This window comes from Petaurus breviceps, unplaced genomic scaffold, assembly GCF_028583685.1.
Source record: "Petaurus breviceps papuanus isolate PSGF00001 unplaced genomic scaffold, PetGlider_PUasm1.0 38, whole genome shotgun sequence".
NCBI lineage: Eukaryota > Metazoa > Chordata > Mammalia > Diprotodontia > Petauridae > Petaurus > Petaurus breviceps.
Window position 1 is genome coordinate 23,169,061 of NW_027186304.1, and position 26,486 is coordinate 23,195,546.

The 26,486-nt window shown below is 38.8% G+C and overlaps 1 protein-coding gene and 1 long non-coding RNA gene across 4 annotated transcripts in view; one reads left to right on the plus strand and one right to left on the minus strand.

The window, feature by feature from the left end:
• LOC138170373 (uncharacterized) overlaps nt 1–10,333 on the plus strand; it is a 464,687-nt gene extending 454,354 nt beyond the window's left edge. The window contains exon 3 of the long non-coding RNA XR_011170594.1: nt 8,207–10,333. This is a non-coding gene — a long non-coding RNA (uncharacterized lncRNA). The remainder of the gene's footprint in view (nt 1–8,206) is intronic.
• The window catches only part of RAB31 (RAB31, member RAS oncogene family), a 269,429-nt gene that overhangs the window by 85,588 nt on the left and 157,355 nt on the right, over nt 1–26,486 (minus strand). For all 3 annotated transcript variants that reach the window (XM_069099638.1, XM_069099636.1, XM_069099637.1), the window contains 2 exons: nt 25,666–25,745; nt 10,340–10,421 (listed from right to left, as the gene is read on the minus strand). In XM_069099638.1, coding sequence (XP_068955739.1) covers nt 10,340–10,421; nt 25,666–25,745 — 162 coding nt within the window. The remainder of the gene's footprint in view (nt 1–10,339; nt 10,422–25,665; nt 25,746–26,486) is intronic.

Below are 26,486 nucleotides of genomic sequence, written 5' to 3' on the forward strand. Positions count from 1 at the left end.
CACTGAAATTAATGAGCCTGATGGCATTTAAATGTTTTTTTTTTCTTTTCACTTACCCTAATGTTTTCATGTTATCAATCAATCAATAAGAATTATTAAGCATCCATTATGCTCTGGACATTGCACTAGGTGCTGAGGATTCAAAGACAAAAGTGGAAGAGGTCTCAGCCATCCAGGAACTTACATTCTAACCCCAGAGGACAATATGCACATACAGTTATACCTAAGATGGCTACAAGGTCATTTGCAGGGAGAAAGAAAAGCACTAGTAACTAATGGAAAAGACTTCATGTAGAAGGTGATGCCTCAGCGGATCCTGAAGAAAAACTGGGAATTCTAAGTCGACAAGAGAGTGCGTTTTAAGGAGAGGAGACTAGTAAGACATATGAGGAACAAGCAAAAAAGCCAGTTGGGTTGGACTGTAAAATATGGGAAGGGAAGTAACAAAGTGGGTTGGAGCCAGATTGTGAAGGGCTTTAAATGACAAAGTAAGTTATGTTAGATTCTAGAGATAATAGGGAGTAGGGTAGTGACAGAGGATGGACTGCAGTAGGAAGAAACTTTAGGCAGGAAGAAGTTAGGAGACTACCCCAACAGCCCAGACTATCATCCTATCTTTATCCTTAATCAATATTTATTTATTCAACCAACACCTACATCAAGTAAGAAAATATTGCTGAAATAATCATTTGAAAATGAAGTCATTTTGAGGATAAGTTCTTTCTGTGGAAACGTTTTAGCTTGACAGAAAGTGCCAAGAGTCACAAATCCATCCGTTTTAATCTATTAATGATTAGGTCATTTCTTCTGCTTATAAACTGCTCACTCTGGTGACTCGCAAATACCAAAACTTTAAATTCCAATACTCTTGTTAATGTTTTTTTTTACGAATTCACTGAAAAAGACAGCTGAAGGGGCAAGATTTCAACATTTAAAGACTTAATTGGGGGATGGCTAAAAAAGCTATGGTATATGATTGTAATGGAATATTATTGTGCTATAAGAAATGACAAGAAGGATGATTTCAGAAAGACCTGGAAAGACTTACATGAACTGACGTAAAGTGAACAGAACCAGGAGAACATAGTACACAGTAACAGCAACATTGTTCAATGAAGAACTGTGAATGACTTAGCTATTCTCAGCAATACGATTCAAGACAATCCTAAAGGACTAATGATGAATACTATCTGCTTCCAGAGAAAAAACTGATATTGATTGAATACAGACTAAAGTATGTTATTTTTCACCTTCTTTTCTTTCATTTTTTTCTTTTGACTCTTCTTGTACAAAATGAGTAATATGGAAATGTTTTACATGATTGCACATGTATAACATATCTGATTGCTTACTGTTTCAGGGAAGGGGGAGGGGAGAGAGGAAGGGATAGAATCTGGAACTCAAAACTTTAAATAAAAAGGCTTTAAAAATTGAAAAAAGATGGGGGGGAGGGAATAAGGAGGTAGGATGGGGCACAATTCTGAAGTCAAGGCTGCACTTTCCATCCACCAATAAATCTCAGGGAGATGAAAGACAACTAACTGGCGCCACACAATCCAAAGGTTAGAGAGGTAAGCACTTAGTATTCTCCATGCTGACAGTGAATGAGGAATAAGTGCTGAGGACAGCATTTATAGTTAATGCAATTGCCAACCACAGCATCTGAGAAAGCTCCAGGATGGATTATCCAGGAAGATTAAAAGTAAATGTCAGTATTAACCTCACCAGTGTTTATTAATGCCCAAAAAACCAAAGCTTTAAGGTTCTAGGATGCCTGAGGAAGACAGGGAAGTTAGACTCCTTCTGCCAGAGTTGGTATAGAAAGAACTCCACAGCCACAACCACTTAACACTTCATCCGGTCTCCAACCCACTGACAGGATTCATCTCATCCCTTCAGGAGGACTGAAGGCAAATTGAAAAGCTTTGCAAACACAATCGTGCCCCTTACTGAGGCTTTACCTGGGAAATTTGTGTCGGGTAAAATTTCATGGATTACGGTAAATATGTGGGTTACAGTAAGAAGGAAGAAAGATAAAGCATTTGGAGAGATGTATAAACCAAGATATAGTTTGGAAAACAGCTGGCCCTCTAAGTTATGAGAGACAAAAGAGAACCAATCATAACTGAAGCTGATACCAAGCTAGGACCATGTATAGAAAAAAAGGTAAGCAAAAAGCTCTCAAAATCAATCTCTCTCAAATTCAGAGCATGAATATTTAAGGAGAAGAAGAGGCATAAGCAAGGGGAAAAATGATACAATGACTAAATAAAACATTTAAATTTTTAAAAGAAAACAGCAGCCCTATAATTCCATATTCGTCTTACTCCACAGATGTTTGAAATGAATCTTAATACAAGGGAACCAGAAAAAAAGGGCCTTCCTTGCACCAGACCTAATTTAAGTCAGTTTTGTTATTGTTACTGAGATTTCTAAACGTAGTCTTTGCACAATAGACCCTGCCCTTTGTCATTTAAGACCTATATCTGATCACTGTTTAGATCTGCAGTTGACAACAATGAAGGGTGAAGAAAAGCAGGTAATCCCTAAAGTAACCAGGGGGAAAAAAGTTATCTTGTTTCATTACTTATAGAAATGAACCTGTACTTTTCAAATATATAACAATTTACTCTGATGAATGCAATTTTGAAAATTCCCCAATAACAGTGAAAATAGAAAAAAAATGAAAATAGAACCCTCCCAATTTATAGTTAGGATTTTTCAATACACACACGCACACACACACACACACACACACAAGAAACCTTTTTTCTAACAAAGATGATTCTTAGATTTCTTTCCAGTTCCATTCTGTTCAATATCATCAGACTACCCTTTTAAAATATTTCTTTCACTGTCAAATAGCACCTCATTAAAAGGAAAAGATGATACTAAGAGACTATTCACCGAAATTGTTCCTCCCCTGGTTTTCCTATTAGTTGTCATTTTTATCATTAGGCCGACATCACATTTCCTGCTGGATATTCTGAGTGTGGAGCTACAGACATCCTGGAAAAGCATAATGGGATGCTTCAGATAGCAGGGGCCAACCTGTTTTAATTCCAAAGACATTTCCATGGTACAACAGCATGCACAATGAAATGAGCAGACAGCTTCGGGGAATTTCAGAATGGCCGAATGTCTTTCATTCTGGATATTAAAAGGCTGTCATCAACTGCCCTGTGTGGAAAATATATCTGTTCATTTCAAACCAAGGCTGGAAAGTAGAGCCAGAACCATGCTAGTAATGCTTAGGGTGGACCCAGCTGTTTTAAACATTATTTACATAGTTCAGTCTGGTTTTATCATTTCCAGTGAAAAAGCCAGAGCTTATACAGTTCAAGGAAGAGGGGCGAAAAGGATAAAGGATGGGGGTGGTTAGGTGGCACAGTGAATAGAGCACTGGCCCTGGAGTCAGGAGAACCTGAGTTCAAATCTGGCCTCAGACACTTAACACTTACTGGCTGTGTGACCTTGGGCAAGTCACTTAATCCCAATCACCCTACCTTCCCCCTCCAAAAAGCAAAAAAAGAACATTAAAAATAATAAATAAATTAAAAATTGGGTTAAAAAAAAGAAGCATTAAGAACATACTGACTTTGGAGTCAGGGATCTGGGTTCAAATTCTAGCTCTGTCATTAATTAGGCTATGTGACTTTGGGTTGTGTCATATTCTGGCTCTGGGTCTTAGGTTTTTCATCTGCAAAATGAAAAGGCTTGAAAATATGATCTCTAAGAAGGGTTTTTCAAATTTGAATGAGGTATGATTTTTACTGAATATATACACATTTTTGCCATTCCATTTATTCATTCTGTTTCTTGCTTTTTTGTTATCTACATATATGCATATACATGTGTATATATGTATATATATACACACATACACACATATATTTTATGCACACACACAGATATGTATATATCTAAACTGGGGGTGCAGCTAGATGGTGCAGTAGATAAAGGGTAAAGCCTGGAGTCAATAAAATTCATCTCAGTGAGCTCAAATCCGACCTCAGACACTTACTAACTGTGTGACCCTGGGCAAGTCACTTCACCCTGTTTGCCTCAGTTTCCTCACCTACAAAATGAGCTAGAGAAGGAAACAGCAAACCCCTCCAGCATCTTTGCCAAGCAAATCCCAAACGTGGTCAGAAAGAGTCAGAAATGACTGATACAACTCAACAATAACAACAACAACAAATATATATATATATATATTTCACACATATATGTTTCTGATGATGGTGATAAATAAAACCCATAACCAAACTTTGTATTTACAAGGTGGAGCTAAGGCTCTTCTAGAAAGAGAAAACCAAGAATAATAGTATATTAATGACAATGACCCACTTGCTATGTAGAAGAGAACTGGAGTTGAAGACTGAAGGCCTGAATCTGAATACCTGCTCTCCTGTGTGACCTTGAGTGATTCACTTCACCTCTCTGAAGGTCAGTTTTCTAATCTGTAAAATAAGGTGATTTCTAAAATTCCTTCCAATTCTAATGCAATGATGGGATGAATCACTCAATGTTATTAATGGCCTTCTACGTGCAATGAATTGGGTCAAGAATTGTCATTCTTTATTTACAAAAGAAAAAGATGGAAGTCTAAGCCCTTAGTATTTTTTTAATGGCTCTAAAGAATTTAGCACAAATCAAGGCAGCTAAGTATAATCTAGACCCATGAAAGGTAATGACAAATATTTACAGACATAAAGGGATGCTAAAAAGAACGGCAGAATCTTTCATTAATTAATGAGAATGAACAAACAGCGATGGGTATAGGCTGTAGCAGGAAATTTATTTTTAGATTAAGCAGTAGGCCACTTCATTACAAGCACAATTAAGGCAGTCAACAAGCTGCCAAAAAGATTGAGAAATTTTCATTGCTGGAGAGACTTCAAACTAAAACAAGGCAAACCCTCTGCCAAGCTTAATGATAATTAAATCATTGCTGTGGAGGAATTAAATAGATCAGAAGAATCATAAAGGCTGACTAAATGCTTCTCACATAGCATCTAATTCTAAAAATTTAATATTCCACAATTGATTACAACACCAGAATACTCTCACACAAAAAATACAAAGTATGATTATAAAGCATAAGACTGATTGCCTTATGTAAACAATATATATCTCTTTATTTTATAGTCAAACTTTTTTTTTTGCTTTTTGGAGGGGGGAGGGCAGGGCAATTGGGGTTAAGTGACTTGCCCAAGTTCGCATGGCTAGTAAGTGTAAAGTGTCTGAGGCCAGATTTGAACTCAGATCCTCCTGACTCCAGAGCTGGTGCTCTATTCACTGCGCCACCCAGCCACCCCCATAATCAAACTTTTAAAATATTTGCAACTGACTGAGTTTAAGGGAAAAGCTTTGCTCAATGTAATCATACTTCTCTGTAACTCCGCCACACCTATTTTCATTGAAGTCTATTAAAAATTGTTGTAAATATGGCTGATTTGGAAACTTTGATTAGCCACTATTTCGCTTCAAGATGATGAATTCAATTGAAAATCTATAACATAGTGTCAGCTTAGTGACAAATTTCATCAAAATAAATCAACTCTTCCAAAAACCGTCATGAAATAAACAAGCAGACATAGCCAATAGTCAAGTTCAAACAGAGATTTCACTTTGTTGAAAAATTAAATCAAGGCAGACACCTGTACTCTGAAATATTTGTACTATATCCGGAATCAGAAGATCTGGGTTCAAATCTTACCTCTGAAATTTATCAGCTCTGTGACTTTGGTCAAAAATAATAATAATTTAATTTCAAAAATAATAGCCTCTCTGAGCCTTGATTTCCTTATCTGGTAAAATAGGGATGATAATAATACTTTTAAGTATCTCATGGGGTTATTTTGAGAAAAGTATTTTGTAAACTGGAAAATGCTGTATATACATGTGTGCAACTATTTAGAACTATGTCCCCAAAATCACTAACCTGTCTATCCCCATTGACCCAGCTATTCCACTACCAGACCTATACACCAAAGAAATCAAAGAAAATAGAAAAGGATCTATATATACAAAAGTACAGCAGCTCTTTTCATAGCAGCAAAAGACAAAAACTACAAAATAGGAGTGGTGCCCATTTATTGGAGAATTGCTAAACAACATGACTATAATGGAATTATTATTGAACTACAAGAAATGATGAAATTAACAGCTTTAGAATAAATAAGGAAGATCTCTACTATGTAGAGTGAAGTAAGAACTAAGAGAACAATCTATACTATGACAATATATTAAAGAAAAACAACTTTGAAAGACTTCAGAACTCTGACCACTAGAATGACAAATCATGATTCTAAAGGACTGATACTGAGGCATGCTACCTGCTGTAAGAGAGGTGGTGGACTTAAAATGAGGAGACCCATTTTTGGACATGTGGTCATTTGTTTTCTAGCCTACTCATATTTGTCATGAAGATTTTCTTTACTATTATTACTGCGGTTGTTGTTCAATGACAGAATTGAAAGGAAAAAATGCTTTTTAATTTTATAATAAAATTAGTTTCATTTTAAAAATGTGTAACGTTATTTAAGTTTCATTGTCATTGGTTAAAGTTCATAATAAATATGTATTTAAAAATAATAATAATAAATTAGAACAGATGTGATGAAGCACACCTGCAATTTTTGTTCCTTAAAAAGGCTAAAACTGGTAGACTGAGTGAATTAGGCAGTTTTGAGCTATAGTAGGATTGAAGTCAGTTGGGTGTCTGCAATATGTCTATCACCAATATGGTGAGCCTTGTAAGGAGAAGTAAACTGGACCAGGTCGGAAACAGGTCATATTAGAGCTTCCATGGTGATCAGCATTGGGCTCAGGACTGTCAGTAGCACTACCCTTCTAGTCTGTATGAGATAGGGAGACCCTGTGGCCAATCAAAAAAAAAAAAAAAACAAACCAGAAGAAAAGGAAAAAATAAAGTAGTCCTGGAAATTGGTTAGGTTTGTGCCCAGAGTTTCAGGAAATTGGCATTAATTATGTATAACAATAAAAATTTAGCAGAAAGAAATAATCCACATTAATATAGCACTTTTAAGGTTTAAAACACACTTTCCTCACAACAGTCCTTTGAGGTATGTAGTGAAAGCATCATCCCCATTTCATAGATAAGGAAGATTAAAGGGTCACGGAGCTAATGAAGATGAGAACCAGAATTTACTGGGTTATACTGGGATTTATTGACTCCCCCTCTTTTTCCACAATGATGTAATTAGCATTTGTAGGATGGAAAGCAGATCTAATAATTTTTAATGAAAGAATATCTTTTTAAAATATTCTGACAGATAAAACTAAGGAAATTTAGTCTGAAATAGATCTCATCCAAAATTAAAATTACACAAATCAATATAATTATTCAATTACTGGTGGTCCAATTTATGAATCTGCCATCCCTCTCCTTTCTTGTACTCTGTTGCTGATCCCTTTATCATTGCTAATTTTAATACTTCCAACACGACGTGGACAAGACAAGGGAAAGGTCAATTTTCCTATTATAATGAAAACCACTCCACTAATGGAGTGTCTGGGTGTAAAGGTGACATTTTCAAAGATTATGTCATGGGGTGGCTAGGTGGTTGAAATGGGAATGCAAATTTAAAGATCTTCCCTGCCCCTAGGCTAAAGTGCACCTGAAGCCTGGGGTAGGAGGCTTGTTTTTCAGTAGATACTTCTTGATTGGCCAGTGAGTCAATAAGGTTGTTACATTCTCTGAGCCAGGAGGAGGCTATATAAGCCCTGATGTGTAGCTTTGTTTTGGGGGCTCACTCTGAGAAGTGTTCTGTGATTTGATCTGTATTCTGGGAAGCCGCTGTCCAGGGCCGCCCCCCCCCCTTTGAAAAACCCAGATGTGGAAACCCAGATATTGACTGGGTATGGATGTAATAGTTGGACAGTTTGGGAAAGCTGTCTACTTGATCTGTTTCTGTCTTGATAATTCTGTCTGTATGCTTTGAAGTTCGGGGTACTGACCTTTTCTCCTGAACAAGGTAAACGATATATGTCTGACTGATTAAAGTAAGCTTGTTAACCCATTTTGAGTTGCTTTCCTTTAACAAAGCAGATCCAAGAACCTGGGTGAGCAGCAACCCTGAGGATGCTTGGGGTGCCTGCTGCTACAAAATGGCCTCACGAACAGGATCTGCAGAGTAAAAGGAAAGTATGGGGGCTGGGATAATTGTTTGTTTCCCAGTTGTGGTAGCTGTGATTCTGTGGAGCTGTGGAGCAGGAGAGAAGAATGGCCTGCATGCGGACTTCGCTGAGCTGAGAGCAGGAATGGTGAGCTGCCTGCATCGGGATCTGGGCAGAAGCCAGGAGCGGCTGCCGCCTGTGGGAGGAGAAGGAACCCAGGAGTTCGGAATTCAGCCACCGGAAAAGATAAGAACTGAGCAGCAAAGCAGGGGCACTGAATATGTTTCCTGGCTGCATCCCACAGTTTGGGACCCAGGGGGAGGATGGACTTGTGACTATGGTGGGTGGGATGAAGTGCCTTGGATCCCCAGGGACCCCACCTTGTTGGTTTTGTTGCCCAGCCCCCTCTCTGTGCTTGGAGGCAGGGGCTGGATCCGTGTGAGGGGAAGGATACCCCTCCCCCCTCCCCCAGAGAACTTTATTTGAACTCTTGTTTTGAATTGAGGTAATAATGCATCTATGTGACCTAAGAGATGTTTAGTGCTAATTCAAAAGTAAATTGTCTATGCTATGGGCATGAAAGACCTTGGGGCCGAATGTAATGGGAATGCAAATTTAAAGATCTTCCCTGCCCCTAGGCTAAAGTGCACCTGAAGCCTGGGGTGGGAGGCTTGTTTTTCAGTAGATACTTCTTGATTGGCCAGTGAGTCAATAAGGTTGTTACATTCTCTGAGCCAGGAGGAGGCTATATAAGCCCTGATGTGTAGCTTTGTTTTGGGACTCACTTTGAGAAGTGTTCTGTGATTTGATCTGTATTCTGGGAAGCCATTGTCCAGGCCCCCCCCCTTTGAAAAACCCAGACGTGGAAACCCAGATGTTGACTGGGTATGGATGTAATGGTTGGACAGTTTGGAAAGCTGTCTACTTGATCTGTTTCTGTCTTGATAATTCTGTCTGTATACTTTGAAGTTCGGGGTGCTGACCTTTTCTCCTGAACAAGGTAAACGATATATGTCTGACTGATTAAAGTAAGCTTGTTAACCCATTTTGAGTTGCTTTCCTTTAACAAAGCAGATCCAAGAACCTGGGTGAGCAGCAACCCTGAGGATGCTTGGGGTGCCTGCTGCTACAGTGGTGCAGTGAGTAAAGCACCGGCCCTGGAGTCAGGAGGACCTGAGTTCGGTTCCAGCCTCAGACACTTAACACCCACACAAAAAACTAGCCGTGTAACCTTGGGCAAGTTACTGAACCCCAATTGCCCTCCAAAAGGCAAAAAACAAACCAAAACAACAACAACAAAGATTATGTCAGTGGAGCATGAGCTCTGACACGTTCTAACAACATGGAAGGTATTTGAATGTGGATCTGGTGAATTGCATCTCCACTGTCAAGGACCATCTATATTTGGAAAGACTCATCATCACATCAGCATCAGAGTGATGACTGGCCATAGCAACTCTTAAGGACCACCTACTAAGCTGTAAGGCGCCAGGGATCTATATCAGTGGGAGAGTAACTAGCAGCTCAAACTCACAGATGCTTGAGTATTTGAAAAAAGAAAAAAACAAACCTTACATTTATTACATTGTAAGTTCCTTGAGGGCAGGGATTGTCTTTTGCCTCTTTTTAGTCCTTATTGACTGGCATGGAGTAGGCACCAAATAAATGGTTACTGACTGCCTCACTCACTTATAACGCATTTCATAATTACAAAGAGTTTCACATATAATATATCATTTGACCCTCCAAATAGGTTTGTGAAAAAAGTTAATAATTATTTCTCCCATTTTACAGATAGCACTAAGACTCAGACAAGTTAGCAGATTCGGCCAGTGTAGTGTTTTTATGCAGCAGATAGACTGGACTTAGGACTTCAAATCACATGCTCTCTATTTCTACAGTATAAGATCAGCTTTGGGGAGGTAAAGCTAAAATTTTCACCTTATCTAAAATAAGGATTATGTCCATCTGTATATGGTTCATTTATCCAGGTTATTCTTCACCACCTCTAGCAAGTATAATTATGTCTCAATAGTAAACACACAGAGAAATACACATAGCATATGGTGTTTTTTATTCTTAGTATTTTCCCCCCACTGATGATGAGACAAGCTCTTTAAATGACATTATTCTTTAAAAATGTCTTTTAAAAGCAAAAACAATGACTAAGAAACTTATAGGAACTGGTACTTACACGTTCCTGACCAGCTGTATCCCAGATGAGGAACTTATGAAGCTCATTTCCACAAGGCACAGTTTTAGTCATGAAAGAGGCACTGTAATTAAGAATCAACACTCGGTTAGTCTTGTAAATCACTATGCTTCAAAAAAGCTCACTATACTCCTCAGCAGGACTCTGGTTTCTTGAGCAAACCCCTGAGAAGAAAAAAGGCCAGTTGGGGTCATGTGTCACTCTGAAAAAAAGCTCGGGCCTTCCACACTATTGTGATCTCTTTAAAAAATCTGGTGGAGAGTTTTTATACATTTTGATGGATTTTTTTTTTTAAGCAATCAGGGTTAAGTAACTTGCTCAAGGTTACATGGCCAGGTGTTTCTGGGTGGGTGCTAAGTGTCTGAGCCCGGGATTAGATCTCCAGGTCTTCTCAACACTGGAGCCAGTGCTCTTACTTGCTGTGCTACCTGGCTGCCCCCATTTTGATGGATTTTGTTTCTAGCAGGCCTACTGTTGTGTACATAAGATTTTTCAGCTTTTGTGAAAGAATCAAGAATTTTTTAAAAAGAAAAAAATCTAATATAACAAGTTTGGTTCACAAATAGGTTGATATGTTGATACCATTACAGTTCTGTCATGGCAACAGAAGCAGCAAAATGGACTACCTAATGTGCAGTGTTGTAGGTAAACTCAAAGCTAATAGCACCTGCAAAATTGCTGTTATCTCTATTCTCCAGCCTTTGGATAATACTTCTGTACCCAGTGAATTATGTATATAAGAAATATTTTTTTAAAAGCAATTGGGGTTAACTTGCTCAAGGTTACATAACCAGTTATTTTGTGTGGGTGCTAAGTATCTGAGGCCGGAACCTATCCCAGGTCTCCTGACTCTGGGGCCGGTGCTCTTACTCACTGTGCCACCTGGCCACCCCTTATAACAAATATTATAATAAATATTCCTATTTCCTGCACAATAATAAACATGTAGGATCCTCAAGAAATGATGACACATGCCACTAAGGGTTTCCTTTCTTCCTCATTTTTTCCTGGGTTGAATCCATACATGGCCACCTGCTATTTCTTGTTTCATATGAAAAACTTCTCTATCCTAAGGTCCTCCCCTGATGCATAACCCTGGGTTCTTGAAGACAAGGCCAAGGGAACACTAGTTTTCTGAACATTTACTGAAGATGCTGCTAAAAGCTTAGTAAAGCTGAGGTCTTTGAATATAGATCCATGGAGAGACTCTATGATCCATGGGCTAGATAAGTTTGGGGAGATTCTTAACAAGGTGATGAATTTGGGAGCAATTCCCTAAAGTACTGAAAGACTTCACAAGAAACAGAGAATTCCCTCCACATCCTTTTTTTACAAGATGTGTCTTCTCAATGACCAATACATTCTCTCCTTGCCTCTCTCCCAATTCCTATTTTGTATCACACTTCTTTTTTTTTTAAAAGCAATTGGGGTTAAGTAACTTGCTCAAGGTTACACGGCCAGTTATTTTGTGTGGATGCCAAGTATCTGAGGCCGGAAGCGATCCCAGGTCTCCCGACACCAGGGCCAGCGCTCTTACTCACTGTACCACCTGGCCGCCCCCGTACATACTTTTTAAACATTCGAATTTCAAGTATTCACCAGAGGCCCTGCCCCTCTGATTCAATGATTAACATTCACAGAACCCTACCTCATGCCAGGAGCTGCCTAGCACCAAGAAGCCTGCTTAAAACTGGGGCAGAAATGAAAAGACATTTCCTCATCTTCTTTGAAGAGGTGAGGAGACTAGGGATGTGGAATATTGAATATAATGTCAGATTTTTTCAATGTGTTGGTTAGTTTTGCTGCATTTTTTTTCTTCTTTGTTACAAGGGACGATTGTTCAGTGGGGAAAAGGGAGGGATATACCGAGAAATGTAGATAATTTTAAAAACCCAAAAAATCAATAGCATTTATTTCAAAACTATTTCAAACAAAAAGTAGGGTGGAAGAATGATAGCTCCAGTCCTAGGCTGAATAGCATACCTAAATAGTTCTGTTCTAGAGACCCACCTGACCACTCGAGATTTTGAGATGCTGTTTCCAAGTCTCCTAATTCAAATTTCATTGCCCGTGTGCTTCTTCATATATTGTTTGATTTGGAATCCTACTAATCTATGCCTGTATACCCTGTTTTTTCTTCACATGGGGCCTCTTCACCTCTAAATTCTAACTCTGACCTGCTTTCCTGGACTCTAAACTGCCGACATACTCCATTTTGGGCTCCTCCTTCATGACTCATAACTATTCTGTCCATCCAGCCCTGCTCATGGCCCCAGATGGCAGGTCCTGGCAATGAGATATATTTCTCCACCTTCTATCTCCTTGTCTCACCACTTCCTTAAGCTTCCCTACTCTAAGAGTAGCTTTCTCCTCCATCTCCCAAAGAAAATTTAAAAAATAGATAAAATGAAAATTTTTAATTATTTCTATTACTATATATAATTCATATATAATATAAAATTTATTTTTATATAAAAATAAAATAATAAAAGAAAGAAAAAATCTACCTACATTCTTCTGGTTTTAAATATACTTAATAATGGGGCAGCTGGATGGTGAAGCAGACAGAGTGCTGGGTCTGGAGTCTGGAAGACTCATCTTCATGAGTTCAAATCTATCCTCAGACACTTATTAGCTGTGTAACCCTGGGCAAGTCACTTAACCCTGTTTGCCTCAATTTTCTCATCTGTAAAATGAGCTAGAGAAGGAAATAGCAAACCCCTCCAGTGCCTTTGTCAAGAAAATTCCAAATGGGTCACAAAGAGTCAGACATGACTGAAAACAACTGAACAACAAACTTCCTAATAAGCACAGAATAGTTCATAAGTAAACATCAGAAACCTCATGATCAATGTAGAAAATTACTGTTTCATTGTAATTGACAAAAGAAGCAAAAGTGTATCCCCACCTTTCTAGCTTGTGAGTTTTTCACTGGGCACGATTACATGGTACATTATAAATGCTGAGAACATTCATCAATTTTTAATGAGTGATTTGATGCACACACACACAGGCACTCAATAGGCAGGCATTTTAAAATGTTTTGTAAACTTTAAAGTGCTATAGAAATGTGAGCTATTATTATTAAACGGATAGCTTCAGCTGCCATGTCCTTTGTTTAACTGTTTTTATAAATTTCCCTCTGTTATTTTTTGGTCAGGAAAATTTAAATTATGGCCATCTAACTTAAAACACATCACACATACCACACACACACAAATACAACTGCAGCTGAGAAAGTATATATCACAGGGACTCCCATCTCTAATCTATCCTCCCACTGCCACCAAAATTCTCTTCTTAACATCTAAGTGGGTCATTTCCCTGCTCAAAAACCATCAGTGACGCTGCTGCCTCTAAAAAAGGGCCTGACATTTAAGGCCCTTCATCATCCTGTTCCCACCTACTGTTGCAATGTTACTCACATTACTCCCCTCTGTGTACTCCACATCCTAGGCAAAGTGGACTATTAGCCGTTCATCAAATCAGACATGCTGTTTCCTGTCTCTGAACTTTCAGGCAGGCTTCCCCACTGTGGGGAATGTCCTCTTATTTCTTGAAGGCTCATCACCTCATCTCTGAGGCCTTCCCTGATCTCCCCAGCTGAAAGTCTTTTCCTCTCCTCAGATTTTCCTAGAGCATTTTGTCTGGATTTCTCCTTTGCCCCCCATCTCACCTTACTGGCATATCACCTTACTGGGGTTCATGTCATATCCCCCCAGAAGAATGTAAATTCTTAGAAGACAGGAAGTATGCCATTTTTACTCTTTGTATATCTGGGGCCTTGCATAGAGTAGGCACTTAGTAAATTTTTGAATTTTAGAAATGATTGTGAATACACACCCCACAAGTGGCCTATTCAACAGCCATAGTTTTATCATTGGATTAAATTTAGATAATCTGGGGGACTTCACTATCTGACAGCACTTAGCATAGTGCCTAGCATCTAGCAGATGTTTATTTATTTATGAATTATTGTTTATTTATGAATTTTTTTATTTTTTATTTTATTTTATCTTGTTACTTTCATTTATTTTATTATTTATTTATGAATTATTTATTGATGTGTATTGAATTGAATTTGTGTAATCACCAATTCTCTGTATATGGCTCACAATGCTGAAAGAACAAATGAGTTTATTTACAGGTCAATGAAAACAAAACTGGTTTCCCTTAAGATAAGTGCCTTCCCTCTGAGATTATCTCCAGTTTATCCTGTTTGTACATAATTGGTTCATGCTGTCTCCAGTATTTGACTGTGAGGACAGGGACTGTTCTTGACTTTCTTGGTACCCTTAGTACTTGACACATAGTAAGCATTTAATATTTGTTAACTGATAAATAATGCAAATATTATTAATAATGCTGCCAGCCTATAGGGAATACTCATCCAGAGGCCTATTTGGTGTTTCTGATGTAGCTCCTCAAGATCTATCTTTTTCTGCATTTTTTAGGAGCCTGAACTAAATTACCTTGGAGGTTCTTGTCTACACTGGCCTTTCTATTTCCTCTGTCCAGCACTTCAGCATTACAGATCCCACCAGAGTTGGGTCCTCCTCTTCCTCCTGCATATGTTGCTTGGCCTTTGATCAGAGGTGTATTGGTAAATGTTTAACAACCAGATGTACAAACGACATCCTTTGAGATTTAAATTGCTTTATCAACATTTTTTTCCATCACTTTTTGAAGTCTACACAATCAGCAAAACAAATGAATTCCTGATTTGTAAATGATTCCTGGTGAATGGATGCCATAGCTGCTTCCCTCTATCTTTCAGCATTGTTGCTCCTGTAGATGCCAGTGCATGGACTGTGAGGTCTTCTCTGGAAGGTCTACAGTTCCAGTCAGAAGTCAATCCTAGAGTTATTTGGAGATCTATAGTCACACCTTTTCTTGGCCTTCAATCCTGGCTTTGGATGCCAAATGAGATGCCCCACAGAGTTTCTACATAGTGTTATAGTTCTGCTCATCTCTGACCTTACACAGAAGCAAGCCCAACCACTGGGTCACAAGGGTGATTTCTCCCTGATACCTCTGACTGGATCTGTGATCAGCAAGACCATGGTTTGTCAGAGTTCTATTCAGTCCGATCTACTCTTCATTTTAGCACTAGAGTTAGATCTGTCTTGCCCACGTCAGTACTTCCCATGTGCTTAGGGGCTCTCCCCTTTACTGAATTATCCCTTCTGCACTGACTCTCCCTAAATCCCTCTGGGGTCAACCATGTTGGGGTGATTCAAACCCCACGGCTGTATCCTCCCTCAACTCTACTTTAGGGGATGGGACTGTTTGGGAGTCATCCAATTAATCGTGGAGCCAAGCACTCCCCAGTGGTATTTAGGGAAGAGAAAATGTTAAAATGCTTCCTACACTAGAAATGCTCCACTAACAAGAGGAAGATAAGAACAGAGAAGGCCTTTGCTATACAGGAAAGAATTCTGATTTGGAACCAGAGCTCTTGGCTCAAAGCCCCACTATGATACAAATTACTTGTGTGACCATGAGGAAGTCACAACCCCACTGAGCTCCAGTTTCCTATAAAATAGGAATAACAGTATCTGTAATAATTGATTCACTGGGTTGTTGTGAGGAACGCTTTTTTTGAAACTTAAAGTGCTTAGTAAACATAAGTTATTAGTAGAAAAAGCATTATATTCAGAGTTAGGAGGCCTGGCTTCTAGCCCTATGATTAATTTGTTGTGTGACCTTAACCACACCTTTCTGGACTTCAGTTTATTCAGCTATAAAATTTTATGATTCTAAATGCATCATCTTTGCTTTTCAGGTCAAATAGCACTGGATTTAATACCATGATAAAACTATGGCTAACTTGTGGAGTACTAACTGACCACCATTTGTAAAATTCAATCAATTCAATATATATTTGTGAAGTGCCTACTACATGCAAAGCTCCAGGGATACAAATATTAAAAAATGACATAGCTCCGACCTTCAAGGAATTTACATGGGGGCAGGGAGTGGGGGGGGGGTGTTGTGATATAAATCCAAATCAATAAAACACAGGTAAGATGAGAGAGGCACAAAGGAGATCCAGACAAATGGCTCTAGGAAAATGTGAGAAAGAAGAGAAGACTGAGTTGGGGAGATCGGGAAAGACCTCAGGGATGAGGCAGCACCTGAATCGAGCCTTCAAGGAAGATACTCCCTAGAGGGGAGTAGCCAGCACAAGTGTTTAGAGACAGGAAAAAGCACATCTGATTTTTTTTCTTTTTGGAGGGGGGGAAGACAGGGCAATTAGGGTTAAGTGACTTGCCCAAGGTCATACAGCTACCAAGTGTTAAGTGTCTGAGGCCAGATTTGAACTCAGATCCTCTTGACTCTAGGATCCATGCTCTATTCACTGCACCACTTAGCCACTCCCATAAGCACATATGATTTAAGGAACAGCTAGTAGTCTTAATTCCACTGCTTTCCCTCTTTTAATCATTTCCTATTTATTCCATCTATATCTTGCTTTATATATATTTGTTGCATGTCGTCTCCCCTATTCAGTTGTAAGCTCTCTGAGGGTAAGATCTGTCTTTTGGGGGGGGAGGTTTATCTCCATTCAAAAAAATCAATCTCCAGTCATTTTGATCTATATTTTGCCACTAGACCCAGATGGCTCCGGAGGAGAGAGTGAGGCTGGTGACGCTGCACAGCCCTGCCTCACTTGGATGTCACGGCCTCAGCTTCCTGATGTCTTGGTGTCCTTCTCTTCAAGAACGAAGGGCAAGCAACAGCAATCTCCAGCATTTAGCAGCCTGACACATGGTAGGCGTGTAATGTTTGTTTAATTGAATCAAATAGTTTGGCTGGAATGTAAAATGCACAGAGTGAGCTAGAGAAGTGAGAACTTTCTCAGGCTGCACCTTGGTCCTGCGTATCATAGGAGTGCCTCTGACATACAAAGGTTATAACAACATTTGTACTAAGTACTATGAACTAAAGGTCATTTGGAGCATAGCCTGAGCTTTATCTTAAATGCTCTTGGGCTTCTTTCTCCTGGTTGAAGTTCATTCCGAAGTGTTTGTGAAAGGAGTAGGGAGGTGAGTGGGAGGACTGGGGATTTAGTATTTGCATCATGGCTCATCATGATTCCTTTTCTGCAGAAGCCAAAATCTGGCAGGCAAGTGACAGGCTCTCCTTGCTACAATTGAGAGATCTATGTACACACATACACACAAAAATGTCAAAGCAATCTGCTTCATTAGCACAGCTAAGATTTTTTACTTTTAATTATAGTTGAAGATGCAGCATTAACCCTTTTAATGATGGAACAAGACTTGCTAGCCCATAGGATAGTCTGTTTCCTATGACAGCTAATGACAAATTGCAGAAAGTTCCAGATTTATGCTTTGAGATTATTCCTCATATCTTTTATGATATGGGCATTGGAAAACAAAACAAAAATATCAGCCAGAAGCAACAGGGAAGAGACAAAGTTTTCTTTAAGAGATTTAAAAATCTGACAGTTGGGGTATGTTAGGAAGTGAAGCATTCAGACCTTATTCAGTTTTTCAGTCATGTCCAACACTTCATGACCCAATTAGGGTTTTGTTGGCAGAGATACTGGAGCGGTTTTCCATTTCCTTCCCCTGCTTATTTTACAGGTGGGGAAAGTGAGGCAAACCAGGGTCACACAGATAGTCAATGACTTGCCCAGGGTCACACAACTAGTAAGTATGTGAGGCTGGATTTGAATTCAAGAAGATGGGTCTTCCTGACTTCAGTCACTCTATCCATTGCGCCACCTAGCTGCCCCATAACTTACAGTTAGAAGATCTTAACTCATATCCTGTTTCAGACATTTTCTTGTTGTGTGACTTTCAGCAAATCACTTTGCTGAGGGTCACACAGCAAAATATGACCGACCTCAGTCACAGTTTTCTCATCTGTAAAAAGGTAATAATAATAATAATAGTACCAGTCTCGCAGGGTTGTTATAAGGATCCCATGAGATAATACATTAAAGTACTCCAAAAACTTTGAAGGTATTGAAATGCTGGCTATCGTTTTTATTAAGATAAATAAAAAGCCTTTTGTAAACCATAACAATAATAGCTAATAGTAGTCTGTGCCAAAAAAAAAAAATGACGGGGCTAAAGTATATAAACCATGACCATGGAATGGAGCAAATCTAAACAGAAATTTAATCCATGAACTTTATGTCACTAGCACTGACCAATAACAACTGACAAATGAATTTTAACAGCAGAGGTGTGTAATGGGAATGTAAATTTTTAAGATCTTCCCTGCCCCTAGGCTAAAGTGCACCTGGAGCCTGGGGTGGGAGGCTTGTTTTTCAGTAGATACTTTTTGATTGGCCAGTGGGTCCAGAAGGTTGTTATATTCTCTGAGCCAGGAGAAGGCTATATAAACCCTGATCTGAGGCTTTGTTTTGGGGCTCACTTTGAGAAGTGTTCTGTGAATTGATCAGATGGAACTCTGGGAAGCCGTTGTTGAGAGCCCCCCCCGCTTTGAAAAACCCAGATGTTGATTTGGTATGGATGTAATGGTTGGACAGTTTGAAAATGTCTACTTGATCTATTTCTCTGTCTTGATAATTCTGTCTGTATATTCTGAAGTTCAGTGCTGACCTTTTTCCCCTGAACTAGGTAAACGATACCTATCTGACTGATTAAAGTAAGCTTGTTAACCCATTTTGAGTTGCTTTCCTTTATCAAAGAAGATCAAAGAACCTGTGTTGGCAGACACCCTTGGGATGCTTGGGGTGCTTGCTGCTATAAAATAACAACTGACAAATGAATTTTAACAGCAGAGGTGAAAGAGACCAAAGTGTCTACTACAATACCCTACCCATGATGTGTTGTTTTTTTTTTTTTGGTTTAGTCATTTGCAGTCATGTCTTACTCTTTGTGACTCCACTGAACAGAGTTTTCTTGGTAAAGATACCGGAGTGGTTTACCATATCCTTTTCCATCTCGTTTCACACATGAGGAAACTGAGGCAAACAGGGTTAAGTGACTTGCCCAGGATCATACAGCTACTGAGTGTCTGGGGTCAAATTTGAACTCAGGCCTTCCAGATTCCAGATCCAGTGTTTTATCTACTGCTTTCATAAGTACTCAAGAAATAACTGGTAAGGGGCGGCTAGGTGGCGCAGTGAGTAAGAGTGCCAGCCCCAGATTCAGGAGAACCTGGGATCAGTTCTGGCCTCAGATACTTAACACCCACACACAAAAAAACTGGCTGTGTAACCTGGGGCAAGTTACTTAATCCCAATTGCTTAAAAAAAAAAAGAAATAACTGGTAAATGAAATTAGAAGGCAGTCTAAATCTGGGAGGAGCCTAAGAGTATAAAAGTCAAAAAGATCTTATGTGTGTATGTATACATGTATGTATGCATGTGTGTTGGGGGGAGGGCAGAGAGGAATATCAATCTGTTTCTTTAAGGGTAAGGAAAAGAGAGATTTTAAAAATATCATTCCTATCCTCAAATGAGTATAAATGACTAATCAATATACATCAATATACATGACCATCCATAACCATTCATTTGGTTCAAACTCTAAGAATGAATACTGCATACTGTTAATTTTGAGAAATGATAGAGAAAATCATCTCATTTATAAAAATTCCTGGTATCATTCCAGTCTTACCTCTCAAGGGCTATTTCTCCAGTTCCAATCTACCTCTTCTACTCTGCTGAGAGACCAAAGTGACTCTCAAAGCATTTTATGCTTTTTCCAGCAGAGACAGTATTGTGTTTACTTTGTATTTCTTTCAGTACCCAAAGGGAACATTATACATAAGTACTCAATAAATATTTCCGAATTGAATCTGTTAAAAAAGACAAAAAGTATCCATTTCGAAAAGAAAAGGGAGAAGGGAGATATGGAGAAATCATAACAATAACTGCAAAGTAAAAGAAATCAAGGTTTATAAAATATTTTACACATCATACTTGGGCCTTATATGTCTATTTTGTAGACATTACAGGTATTATCATCCATATATTTTTTTTTTAATAAAGCAATTGGGGTTAAGTAACTTGCTCAAGGTTACATGGCCAGGTGTTTCTGGGTGGGTGCTAAGTGTCTGGGCCTGGATTCGATCCCAGGTCATCCCGACTCTGGGGCCGGTGCTCTTACTTGCTGAGCCGCCTGGCTGCCCCAATATGATCCACATTTTATAAATAAAAGTTCAGAGATGTTGAGTCAATTGTCTACTGTCACACAGCTAATAAATGTCAGAGGCAAGAATCAATCTAAATCTCCACTGACCACTAGAAAGTAAGCTCCTTGAGGGCAGTGAACTATTCCACCTTATCTTTGGATCCCCATAATGCCTATATAACCAGACATAGTAATCAAAAAAATGCTTGATGACTGATTGAGTCCAAGTCCAAGATGCTTTCTGCTCCACTGCAATTAAATACTTCTTTCAATCCTTTGAACAGGGGCCTATCTGAAGCACTGAACCATAGGAAGCTGAGCGATCCAGGAATAAATGTTTCCAAGATCTATAGAAGAGCTTATCACAATATTGACTTCAAAGTACAAATGATAAAAGAACTATAACACCATACTCATTATCATACAATCTAGTTTCTATTATGAAGGCTCCCATTCTTCTCCCTGACTTTCTACCATTTCATGAATCATTTGTGCCTATCTAATCTGTCTTTGTGAGGTAGCCAGTGATTAGCTAAGAATGTGGGTGGAATAAGCAAAATTTATCTGCCAGGCAAATGAAGTTTTCTTGATTGGTTCAGAAAGAGCCTAGAATTATAGAACTGACAAATAAACTCAGTCCACAGCAATTAAATAGGCGGATCCAAATTTGGCATGGGGTATTGTGAGAGTGAAGAAAGCATCTAGGTAGTTCTGGGCCTGAAGTCATGAAGACTGAATTCAAATTCAGCCCCACTTACTAGCTGTTTACTATCAAGTTAATTAACTTCTTTGCCTCAATTTGCTCAAATGTAAAATGGGGATAATAACAGGACCAACTTCCCTGAATTGTTGTAAAGCTAAATGAGATAATATTTGTAAAGTACTTAGCATAATGCATGGAACATGGTAGGTGGTATATAAAAGTTTATTCCCTTTCCTCTGAAGAAACCAACCAATTTGATGACAAAAAGGAAAGAGAATGCTTTGGGGACAATTCTCTGTCAATAGTATACTGAGGAGCAAACTAAGTGGGAGAAATTTTAGTTAGAATTAGTTTAGAAAGTCTGATTGGTCAGAAATCTAATTTTAACTAAGATTTAATTTCAACCTCCTTCTGTCAGAGTTGGTAGAAACAGCAAATTAAATTTTATCTCTTCTTGCCTTCTTATGTTAAAATGACAAAGTAATGAGTGCCTAGGAGGAAAAGTAAGAACCTGCAAACTGGAATATTATCTCTTGAATTCTAGAAAGTTAAATATAATTTCAGGTGCTTTTTCAATTACTCTGATAAAGTAAATAAAATGTTCAAATTGGAAGCTTCTTGCAGCATAACAGCTTTCAGATAAGATTTTTCCCCCAGTCTTACAAAACATACTGATAACACTAGACTTTATTCAGTATTGTAAACAAAATTCTAAATGGAATCTAGACGCTCAAAGGCATTTAATATTGTTTTCCCTCCAAAGTTGTTCTAATTCAATAAAAATTAATGCATATTACATTACAAAAAAAAAGTCACAAGAAGGAAGGAAGAAAAGGAAGGAAGGAAGGAAGAAAAGGAAAGAAGGAAGAAAGAAAAGGAAGGAAGGAAGGAAGGAAGGAAGGAAGGAAGGAAGGAAGGAAGTCTAGGTTTGGGAAACTTTCTTCTATATAAACTTCTAGTTATTTTATAAGCTTTCTCAATTTGTATGTATTCCTTTCCCTTATTAATAAAATCTTTAGAAGGCATTTTTATGGTCTATAGTATATAATATCAGGAATACAAAAAGAAAGGAATACAAAAAATATAATTACAGTCATACAACTGCATGGCAGCCACAACAAATTACAGGACACAGGTAACTAGGCACAATAGGCTTTAGAACTAGAATAGGCACTGAAAACAATTCAGTCCAATCCTCTCATTTCAAAGGAGAGGAAACTGAGACCCAGAAGCATTGAAATGATTTGCAGAAGGTCTCACAACTAGACAATGATTAGACTAAATCTCAAACTTACATCCTCTGACTCCAACCCAGAGCTCTGTCCTCCATAACACCAGTACAAGAGATCTCAAAACTCAGAAACAAAGAGGCTCAGGGACCACGAAGAATGTTGGGATTCATTGCTTTAAGCTGGGATTTAAGGAGCAAGGAAGTTTAGAATATAGTGATAGAAGAAAGCCCTAGAACCCAATAGATGTTCCCTGGACTTTCTCCTAGGAAATGAAATCTCTGTGAAACTGATCAAAAGTCAGCAACAAGACTCAGCATATAAGGCTAGATCATCACAATGTAGTCAGCAATTAATAGTTAGATGGGAAAAAATAGTTTATTTAGCTAATTGCTGGCACTTCAGATAGAGGAAGGAGTCAACTAGCACTTTTAAAATAGTCTAACATTTCCAAGGTCCCACACTCCTCCTGAAATACAATCAATATAACATAAGATTGAGGAGTGGTATGGCATGAGCAGCAGGAAGGGCCAGCCTTGGAAACGAAAAGATCTGGGGTTGAGTCCTGCCTTTGACGCACCTGGTTCTGTGACTAAGAATAAGGCACTTAATCTCTTGGCCCCCCAGGCAACTCTGAAAGACTAAAATGTCTAGAGGAGTTGTTGAACTATGTCAACTGAGGAAGTTTCTATACTGGGAATCCTCATCTCAGTGTCCCACATCCCCTATAAAAGAATACAGAAGACAGGGTTTGTTGCAATGGGAATTCTTCCTGCATTGGCTAAAGCGAAGCTTTGCAATAATCTATGCATTTCCAGGTCAGGTTCATCCAGATTTCCAGCAAAGAGGGAGGACAACAGGATTACAGACAGACCAAGCAAAAGAAGTGAACAGAGACAAGAACGGTGAGATGGAGGCGGAAGAGGAGCCAGATGGAGTGTAGTCAGGAGCAATCCTCAAGTTGTCACAGACCAGGGCCATGTGATTAGAAACTGTGAGAGCAACAAGCAAAGAGACTACAGGTGACCAGAAGTCTTTTAAAAGGCAGGGAAAATGCAGGTTTGAGGTTATGCTGGGTAGTTCAGCAAACAACATGAACACATCCAGAAAAATGGAAGAGGAGAGGGACAGTGAGAAGCACCTAAGGAGATGTTGGGAAAAAGCAGTTACACCTCAAGGGGTCTTGAAAGACTTCATTAGCAGCCACATTTGTTACTAAAATGTCTTTAGTGCCCGTGTAAGAATAATTTAAATATGGCAAGGGGGGAAGGAAGGGAAGAGAGAAGGAACAGAGGAAGGAAGAACAATATAAACAAACAAAGCAATTTAAAAATCATGATAATAATGAAGTTTTTATGGTCTCTTCCCAAAGCAAAACTATTATAAGAGTACCACACTGGAATTCAAAGCAGTAAACTACGTAATTATAAAAGAAGCTATCAATTAGACAGCAATGTGGAAACAAAGCTCCAATTACATAAATCAGGGAGGAAATTCAAGTCAAGTGAATTCAACAAGGACAGTTAGGTGGCATGGTGGGTAAAGTGCTGGGTCTCGAGTCAGGAAGACTCATCTAGTTCAAATCTGGCTTCAGACACGTACTAGCTGGGTGACCCTGGGCATGTCACTTAACCCTGCTTGCGTCAGTTTCCTCATCTGTAAAAAGAGTTGCAGAAGGAAATAGCAAACCACTCTAGTATCTTTGCCAAGAAAACCCCAAATGGGGTCACAAAGATTTGGAAATGACTGAACAACTTCAACAGAATTTATTAAGCACTTACTATGTTTAATCCACTACTGTAAGCAGTTCTTTTTCTCCTTTATCTTATGTACAATATATATGCACAGTGCATATAGAATATGTATGTGTATTATATATATTATATCGTATGTACATGTATAGGTGTATGTATAAAATCATCTGCTATACTTGCCTAAGAACATGCTGAAAAGAAAGCATATTGGAGGTACATCTGCAGAGGACCATATAGGAAAGAAATTAAAATCACTCTGAATTCAAAGAACAGTAGTATCTTGGGAGTTAAAATAAACCCACCACCACCCTTCCGTAAAAGAGCACACCCAAATATGAGGAAAGAAGAATTACTGGCATAGGATTAATCCAGAAAGGGAGAGGAAATGGTTGAGTCAGGCTGCGCCACAGGATATGCAAAGAAATCTGAAGCATTCATGGATAAGTTTACCCACGTTTGCTCTTAGTACAGGACTTGTTAAGGAGCTAGTTTGTTGTTGTTTGTTTGTTTTTCTGAGTATCAAGTTCTGCCTGAAAAAAACCGAGGGAGCGCTGTATGGAGCCATCCACCTGTGAATGAGGAAACGGCCTTAAACTAGCACATGCAGGATGCAGACCAGACAGAAGGATATATGGGGCACTGAAACCTAAAGATGGAATTGATTCTCATCTGATTCATTGTCTTCCCAGTCATCTTGCAGGTTTCACTCTCTTGCACACCAACCTCTACCTCCAATCCAAAACTCAAGCACCCCCTTTCCCCAGTACCCCCCCCACCTCCCCAGACCGTAGGCTTCTGAGGGTCAGCATTCATTTTATATAGCCCAGTCCCATCACGCTATTTCCTATCCATCTTTATGCCATTTGTATGTAACCTTCTCTCCCTCACAATTCTTCCAACTCTAAGAACATAATCAAATCAATACGAGCATTCCTGGAAAGGACATGTTGATCAGTTGTCTTATGACTCCGATGACCATCCCTGGGATTTCCCTGGCCACCACACCCCTCTGTCATCTTCCCTTATTAGAATATAAGTTCCTTAAAGGAAGGAATTGGCATCCCCAATCATATGTATAGTACCAGAATTCACCACAATTCTTGGCATATTGACTGATTGATGTACTTATTAATAAGTTCATTTTCATTCATTCACTCATTTTACAACTCATAGCCAGCTAAGAACAAACAAAGAAACAAGCAAACATTTTTTAAAGAACCTATGTGCCAGGCATGTGCCTGAGGAATATGAGACAGTCCCGTCCTCGAAAAAGCTTACATTCCCCTAGGAGGGTACAAAATGTTCCCAGATAAGTAAATACAGGACATTTATAAAACAAATGCACAATGATTTAAAGGGCACTATGATAGTGGGGGGGGGCTCTCAAATTAAGGAAATGAGTAAGAGGAGTCATCAAGGTCCTTTTAGTCCTGATTCTAGGAAAAGAAAAATGGAAAGGAGAATGATATCCTACAGTGCTTACCCAATTGTGGGACTGATGTTGTGGTCAAAGTGATCCTGCACGAATCGGCAAACGATGCTTGACTTGCCAACTCCAGTATCCTAGAAATTAATGAGAGCACAGAGAAGTTCAAAGTCTGATGAATCTAAGCTAGGGCTAAGAAGTTTTCAATTCAGACGATCACAGCAAGCATGCTTTCAGAGGGGATTAAGAAGGAAACAAGCATTTATTAAGTGCTTATTAGCACAGGGACTCTACTTAATGCTTTACCAATATTATCTTATTTGATCTTCACAACAACCCTGAAATGTAGATGCTATTATTATCCTCATTTTATAGTAGAGGAAACAGAAACAAAGAGAAGTTAAGTGACTTGCCCAGGGTTACACAGCTAGTTATCCTCTGAGGCAGATCTGAACTTAGGTCTTCCCAAAATGAAAATGGTCTCAAGTTGGCTATTTTTCCAAAAATCACTTTCAGATTTGGAGCATATCAGTTCAAATTTCTACATTTCTAACATTCTTTCCTTTAGCATCTAATAACTGCCCGATTATATCTCAGTCCTGTTTAATTACAAAGTTTCACATCATGTGAGTTTTCTTTATTTTTTACTCTACAGAGCAACCACTTCAAAACCAGAGATGTTGAGAAATTCAGGGGGCAACTAGATGGTGAAGTGGACAGGGCACTGGGCCTAGAGTCAGGAAGACCTGAGCTCAAATCCAGCCTCAGACACTTACTACCTGTGTGACGCTGGGCAAGCCAAAGCCACTTAACCCTGATTACCTCAAAAAGAAAGAAAGAAAGAAAGAAAGAAAGAAAGAAAGAAAGAAAGAAAGAAA